General features: G+C 48.2%; 1 protein-coding gene across 1 annotated transcript; it reads left to right on the top strand.

Moving 5' to 3' along the window:
* The first annotated feature begins 1,923 nt into the window (after positions 1-1,923).
* On the top strand, positions 1,924-7,474 carry LOC140065285 (phospholipase A2 inhibitor and Ly6/PLAUR domain-containing protein-like). Its single transcript, XM_072112881.1, has 6 exons — positions 1,924-1,970; positions 2,641-2,718; positions 2,887-3,006; positions 3,907-4,053; positions 4,647-4,790; positions 7,224-7,474. Exons 2-6 carry the CDS (start codon positions 2,670-2,672, stop codon positions 7,394-7,396), a joined length of 633 nt encoding a protein of 210 aa, XP_071968982.1. The 5' UTR covers positions 1,924-1,970; positions 2,641-2,669; the 3' UTR covers positions 7,397-7,474.
* Positions 7,475-7,963: the final 489 nt, after the last annotated feature.

The following is a 7,963-nucleotide window of genomic DNA, read 5'->3' as shown; positions in this document are numbered from 1 at the left end:
AGGGGGCGATCAGGGTGCGGTCAGTGAAAAACGCACATTTTTCATCAGAGTGCAATCAGTTTTCCATCAGAGTTGTCTCAGTGTTTCAGTTTTTCAAGCGAGTTTTTTTGTTTTTTTCAATGCGTTGAAAAGGACTCAGGCCGGCGGCACACGTGACGTTTTGAACCCGTTTTTAGTCAGTTTTTAAGCAGTCGGATAAAATAACACATCCGTTTTTGGCCCGTTTTAATTAAGATAATTGGTAAAACCAGTCAAAAACTCAGCTTTTTTTAACGGACTGCTGAAAAACAGCCCAAAAAACGGGTTCAAAACGCCACGTGTGCCGCCGGCCTTAGGCCGGCGCCACACGTGGCGCTTTGTCTGCGCTTGCAAACGCAAACGCAGACAAAGTCGCGCCCACCGGGGTGGGCCTTGGCCCCATCGCGTCGGCGTTTCTATGGAGCCGCCGGTGTTTTGCGTTAATTTAACACCTTAGGGTGCGTTCGTCGCCTTTTATTTTACACGTTTTCGGCGTATTCCAAAGGATTCTGCCTTGATCACATGCACATTAACTTACCCGGTCCAGTCGCGATCCAGCAGCACGTTCTCCAACGAGGGTTCGGGTGATGGGTGATGTCACACATTGGGGGACATTTACATAAAGTGTCGGTGTCTGCATTGGCTTTGTTACCGACCTGCTCTCGGAAAGAAGATACACATGTAATATTGTGGAGCTGTGCAGAGACATTTCTGGCACCGAGACCATTTTCTGTCCTTGGGACAAAATCTGTCCCGAGCACCAGAAATGTGTCCAACAGTCCCTGCTAGACCAGTTTTCTTTTGGTCTACTTTCCGTCAGTTTACAGCGTCCAAAAAGGGCTGCGACACATAGTAATTGTGTCTGAGTTTCCACTCCGCCAAAGCCACGCCCCTTTTCGGAGAAGAGTCGGAGCAGACGGAAAAAGGCATTTTTTCTGTCCCCGACAGCTAATAAATAGGTCTGAGAGCAGAACATGTGGTGAGAGCGCCACAAAACTGGCGGAAACACCATAGTAAATGTCCCCCATTGTGTTTTTAGGACCTTTTTGGGACGTTTTCAGGTTGTAAAAAATGCATGCATTTTTGTCCGTTTTTACACATGTCATTTACATTGCGTTTTGAAACCCGAGGAGATTTGCCTAATTACATCACAGTTTTCCTTGCGTTTTAAAACGCATTACAGCAGCGGAGACGAGGTGATTCGCCTTATCACATTACTAGTATCATTGACATAGGGGACATTTACTATGGCGTTTCCGGCAATTTTGTGGCGCTCTCACCACATGTTCTGCTCTCAGACCTATTTATTAGCTGGCGGCGCCAGAAAAAATGCCTTTTTCCGTCTGCTCCGACTCTTCTCCGAAAAGGGGCGTGGCTTTGGCGGAGTGGAAACTCAGACACAATTACTATGTGTCGCAGCCCTTTTTGGGCGGTGTAAACTGACGGAAAGTAGACCAAAAGAAAACTGGTCTAGCAGGGACTGTTGGACACATTTCTGGTGCTCGGGACAGATTTTGTCCCAAGGACAGAAAATGGTCTCGGCGCCAGAAATGTCTCTGCACAGCTCCACAATATTACATGTGTATCTTCTTACCGAGAGCAGGTCGGTAACAAAGCCAATGCAGACACCGACACTTTATGTAAATGTCCCCCATAGTGTTTACAAAACGCAAACATAAACACATTGTTAACGCATGCAATGAAAACGCAACCAAAACGCAGCGTGTGACCGCGCCCTCACCGTAAACCCATTGAAAAAGCCAATATGCAAATATGATGCAAAAACACAATGAAAAAAATGCAACAAGAACGCAGCGTGTGTCACCGCCCTGAGTAACGCCCACCCTCTCCTCACAGCCAATCAGTCACCCCCCGTTACAGCTGAATGGGATAAATTGGATGTGGGGCTCCACCTGCCCAGGGGGTGATGGGATTGTTCTGTGCTGCTTGAGGTGAGAGGCTGCAGCTGGGGGTTTGTTACTATGTGTCAGTATAGTTTATCTTTGGGTGATGCCACACGTGGCGGTTTTGACCGTTTTTCCCAAGTATCTTAATAGATAAACAGGTTTTGGGGGATGGCACATGTGGCGTTTTGAACCTGTTTTTGGTCCGTTTTTACGCATTGTTAAAAAGTGCATGCGTTTTTGACAGGTTTAACCAATTATCTGAATTAAAACTGGTCAAAAGTGAATGCGTTTTTTTAACGGAATGCTTAAAACAGACCAAAATCAGGTTCAAAACGCCACGTGTGGCATCGCCCTTTGAGTAGCCAAACGCATGGTATGTTTTAAAAACGCCATGTGTGGCATCCCTCTTGGTGTTGCATAAAGGTATTTGGCACCTGTGTCACCTGTGAGGGCGCGTTCACACGTTGCGTTTTGGTTGCGTTTGAAAATGCAACGTGTGAACGTGCCCTGAGGGTGACAAAACCACGCCCATCGGGGCGGTCCGATCGCATCGGCGTTTCTATGGAAACGCCTGCGATCGGGTACGAGCCGCCGGTGTTTTGCGTTAAATCAATGCGTTTCCGGTTTTGTCTGCGTCTGCGTTTGCGAACGCAACGTGGGACAGCGCCCTGAGGGTCCGGATGGTCCCCCGATGGTTCTAGCATCTTGTTATTAGTCTGCAGGGATCCGTGAACCTTCTCCACCATGAGCGTCCTCCTGGTCCTGGCCGGTTTGGTTCTCCTCGTGTCTCCAGGTGAGAATCTTTGCGCATTTCCTTCATTTTTGGCTGTGATTGAGTCCTTTTGGTGGCCCTGGCTGTGATATCACAGAGGACCTTGCTCACTGGAGGTCACCGGCCGTGGGGTGTCCAGGCACCTGCTCCCAGGTTGGGTCATTTTCTCTGTAATTTGTTATATTTTAGGGCTGGGCCTGGAGTGTGTCCAGTGCACTGATAACTACAACACCTCGTGTTCTGGGAACGTGAAGAACTGCTCCGGAGAGGAGCTGTGTGTGTCCATCATCACCCAGTCCGTGGCCGCAAGTAGGTCCCTACATCACTGTATCCAAATATCAATCGGGGCCCCCAAGTAGATCAGTGTCTACAAATCCGGGTTGTTTCCTCTTATCGGAGCGGTGGGGCCACGTGTTTCAATGCCGACGCGATGAGTTCATCCGCCAAAATTTTTGGGTGGTTTTGGCTTTGTTCTCCAGGGTGCGGCGGAGCTGAAGGCTTGTTTTTGGGGTTCCTCTCCAGATGGTAGGTGATTGCTGGGGGTCTCCTCCGTGGTGGACCATCTTCAGCTTGGATGTGATGCTATGATCCATGAACCAGGCTCAATCCCTTAGACTGGGTGCGAGCTCCCATCACTAGGGGAGTGGGACCCCAATCTCCTGAGCAGACCCCCGCACCACCACCAATCCAAGCTGAAACTTGGGACAGCCCCCCCCAATGTTCTATTGTTGGTGGAGTGAGGATCATCTGCTGCTCCTCTACCCTATGACACGATGGGTGACCTGTGACCCGTGACTCCCCCACCCACTGATTCTCCACACAAGACTCCGGCTCACATTTCTGGATTCCTGAGCTTTTTGCAGGAACTCGGCTGATGTGTAATTACGGTAATTAAGGAATCCATGTAAATGAGTGTCAGCGCCTGAAGGGCATCAATTACACAAAATAAATTCCTCCAACCCGTCCCGATCCCAATCCAAACTACTAAGGAAGTGTCTGACTAGTGAGATCAGTACCTGGAGCAGGGAGCGGGCAGCGCCATTCTGTGTGCAGTGGTCAGAACCGGAGACTGCGGATCGGCTCCCATTTACTTGAGTTGTGGCAAGCTGCAGTGACTTGTGTCGGCCACTACATGGAGAAGGGCGCTGTCTGCTTCCTGTTCTGTTATTGGCCATTTAATGGATTTTCCAACTTTTTTTTTTTTCTTAGATGGAAAAAGATCCTTCACATTTGAACGAGACTGTGGAGCTGCCGAATGGTGTAACTTCACGGCGGCCATGAGCAGCCTCCTCTCCATGCAGATCCGGAGCACCTGCTGCAGCACAGACTCCTGCACCCCACCGGAGCCCTCCCTGGGTACTGGACCTGGGGGTGTCATTGTGAATGTGTCCTCACTGGATAATGAGCAGCAGGACTAGAGAAAAAAAAATTCTTGTTCCAGAATTGTCGCTGCTCCAAGTGCATTGGGCTTGTCCTCACACTGCTGTGCTCTGTGCTCTCTGCAGACTGCAAGGTATTGTTCCTGGAGAGATGTGTCATCAGACCTTTGTGTGTGCTGTTAGTAGCAGCAGGACTGTGAAATAGGGATTCAATCCCAGGATTGTAGCTTCTCCATATGCATTATGCTTGTGTCCTCACACTGCTTTCCCTGTGCAATGTTTACTCAGACCTGAAGTTAGAGACGTGAAAGCTGCAATCCTGGGATTTGCGTCCATATTCCGCAGTCCTGCTGTTACTAACATACAGAAAGATCTGACTACACATCTCTCCAGGGACCATACCTGACCCTAGTCTCAGAGGGCACAGAACACAGCAGTGTGAGGACACGCCCCTGCTGCGCTTGACCACACAAGTCTCCAGGGCTGCCACTTACCTGTGTGATCACAACTGCCAACAGGTCCCTGTTAATGTTCTGGGTCCATCCGGTAACGAGATTTGTCTCCATTTAGAGCCGAAGGTGAACAAGTCGAGCAACGAGATCCAGTGTCCCGTCTGCCTGAGCCACAGCCTAAGGAAATGTGTCGCCTCCACGGTCCAGAACTGCACCGGAGACGAGAAGTTCTGCTCCCTGTATGAGCTGAAGAATAGCGCAGGTAGGTGCACACACCGGGACTTATTACACTGCAGACATCCTGGCCCCTCCTGACCCTGTACCATGTATCATCCATAACATGTGATATTATTACACTGCAGACATCCCGGCCCCTCCTGACCCTGTACCATGTATCATCCATAACATGTGATATTATTACACTGCAGACATCCCAGCCCCTCCTGACCCTGTACCATCCATAACATGTGATATTATTACACTGCAGACATCCCGGCCCCTCCTGACCCTGTACCATGTATCATCCATAACATGTGATATTATTACACTGCAGACATCCCGCCCCCTCCTGACCCTGTACCATGTATCATCCATAACATGTGGTATTATTACACTGCAGACATCCCGGCCCCTCCTGACCCTGTACCATGTATCATCCATAACATGTGATATTATTACACTGTAGACATCCCGGACCCTCCTGACCCTGTGCCATGTATCATCCATAACATGTGATATTATTACACTGCAGACATCCCGGACCCTCCTGACCCTGTGCCATGTATCATCCATAACATGTGATATTATTACACTGCAGACATCCCGACCCCTCCTGACCCTGTGCCATGTATCATCCATAACATGTGATATTATTACACTGCAGACATCCCGGCCCCTCCTGCCCCTGTACCATGTATCATCCATAACATGTGATATTATTACACTGCAGACATCCCGGCCCCTCCTGACCCTGTACCAGGTATCATCCATAACATGTGATATTATTACATTGCAGACATCCCAGCCCCTCCTGACCCTGTACCAGGTATCATCCATAACATGTGATATTATTACACTGCAGATATCCCTGCCCCTCCTGACCCTGCACCATGTATCATCCATAACATGTGATATTATTACACTGCAGACATCCCGGCCCCTCCTGACCCTGCACCATGTATCATCCATAACATGTGATATTATTACACTGCAGACATCCCTGCCCCTCCTGACCCTGCACCAGGTATCATCCATAACATGTGATATTATTACACTACAGACATCCCGGCCCCTCCTGACCCTGTACCATGTATCCTCCATAACATGTGATATTATTACACTGCAGACATCCCGGCCCCTCCTGACCCTGTACCATGTATCATCCATTACATGTGATATTATTACACTGCAGACATCCCGGCCCCTCCTGACGCTGTACCATGTATCATCCATAACATGTGATATTATTACACTGCAGACATCCCGGCCCCTCCTGACCCTGCACCATGTATCATCCATAACATGTGATATTATTACACTGCAGACATCCCGACCCCTCCTGACCCTGTACCATGTATCATCCATAACATGTGATATTATTACACTGCAGACATCCCGGCCCCTCCTGACGCTGTACCATGTATCATCCATTACATGTGATATTATTACACTGCAGACATCCCGGCTCCTCCTGACCCTGTACCATGTATCATCCATAACATGTGATATTATTACACTGCAGACATCCCGGCCCCTCCTGACGCTGTACCATGTATCATCCATTACATGTGATATTATTACACTGCAGACATCCCGGCCCCTCCTGACGCTGTACCATGTATCATCCATAACATGTGATATTATTACATTGCAGACATCCCAGCCCCTACTGACCCTGTACCATGTATCATCCATAACATGTGATATTATTACACTGCAGACATCCCGGCCCCTCCTGACCCTGTACCATGTATCATCCATAACATGTGATATTATTACACTGCAGACATCCCGGCCCCTCCTGACCCTGTACCATGTATCATCCATAACATGTGATATTATTACACTGCAGACATCCCGGCCCCTCCTGACCCTGTACCATGTATCATCCATAACATGTGATATTATTACACTGCAGACATCCCGGCCCCTCCTGACCCTGTACCATGTATCATCCATAACATGTGATATTATTACACTGCAGACATCCCGGCCCCTCCTGACCCTGTACCATGTATCATCCATAACATGTGATATTATTACACTGCAGACATCCCGTCCCCTCCTGACCCTGTACCACGTATCATCCATAACATGTGATATTATTACACTGCAGACATCCTGGCCCATATATTATCCTTTGCCATTTAGGTCCATAGTCTCTCTGCTCTTGAGTAAAGAATCCTGTCTATTGTGATAAATCTCTTTAAGCTTCTTATGCTCTGGATTTTGAAGACTAAAACACTTTAAAACATTTTTGCAGCTCCATTAAATCCTCAGGATCGTTTGCATAATTTTGAATTCCTTTTATTCTTAAAAACCAGGGAATGAGAAGCTAAAAGATCAGATCCTGCCAGAGGGGACGCACCAGGATGTCAGTGCTGGCTTTACAATCCTTCATCCTGGTGGTGATGCCCTGTCCATAACTAGGAGACTGGGCTTAGATCTTATGATACAAATGTAACCTTGTTTCCAGGGTTGACGTTCATTAAGGGCTGCGCCAGCGAGTCCTTCTGCCGTGCGCCTCAGAGGAAGAAACTGGAAAACGGGAAGCTGACGATGGGAGTGATAAAGTGTGGGAGCGACGCTCTGCAGACCCCGCTCCTCCTGCTCATCGCTCTTCTGGGGACATTGACTTGTGTTGTGTAACGCGAGGGGTGGAGCCTTCTCTGCTCTCATCTCTGGAGGGCGCTAGCGAGTAATCTGGAAGATAATTTATCCTTAATGGGTTCTTGTTATTTATAAAATTCTAAGAAAAGTAACCAAATGTTTTTGATATGTAATAAATACTTTTTTTTAAAAAAAAAGTTTGTTTACAATTTTTTTTTTTTTTTCTTTTATTAAAAATGACAGCGTGTGTGGCCCTTGTCCCCCGATGACCCGCCTTACACCAGTACAACTACATAAGATGAAGTTCTAGGTCCTCCTCGTGGGTCTGGGCTTATCCTAGAACTTACCTATCACAATGTTCCCGGATTCTACCACCTGATTTGTGTTTGAGGAGGAGGACACCAGGGCCCCTCTGTGTCACCATAAGCCCGACCTGTGCGGCTGTACCCACCTGCAGGGTTCTGACCCAACACTGGTTCTTAGAAGCTCAAACATTTATCCATACATTGTCACTATAGTAGACGGCAGCCATCGGATTAGAATCTGTTTCTCCAACGGTGTAACGCTACGTGAAGGCGGCTGCTGTGCGGTGTAACGCTACGTGAA

The sequence above is a fragment of the Engystomops pustulosus genome, chromosome 6 (genome assembly GCF_040894005.1).
Source record: "Engystomops pustulosus chromosome 6, aEngPut4.maternal, whole genome shotgun sequence".
NCBI classification, from domain to species: Eukaryota; Metazoa; Chordata; class Amphibia; order Anura; family Leptodactylidae; genus Engystomops; species Engystomops pustulosus.
This window is presented reverse-complemented; position numbering and strand designations above follow the sequence as displayed.

Coding starts and splice junctions, on each gene's coding strand:
- LOC140065285 (XM_072112881.1), top strand. CDS start 2,670: ATGAGCGTCCTCCTGGTCCTGGCCGGTTTGGTTCTCCTCGTGTCTCCA. Junction 2,719..2,886: donor GGTTCTCCTCGTGTCTCCAG/GTGAGAATCTTT, acceptor GTTATATTTTAG/GGCTGGGCCTGGAGTGTGTC. Junction 4,791..7,223: donor TGAGCTGAAGAATAGCGCAG/GTAGGTGCACAC, acceptor CCTTGTTTCCAG/GGTTGACGTTCATTAAGGGC.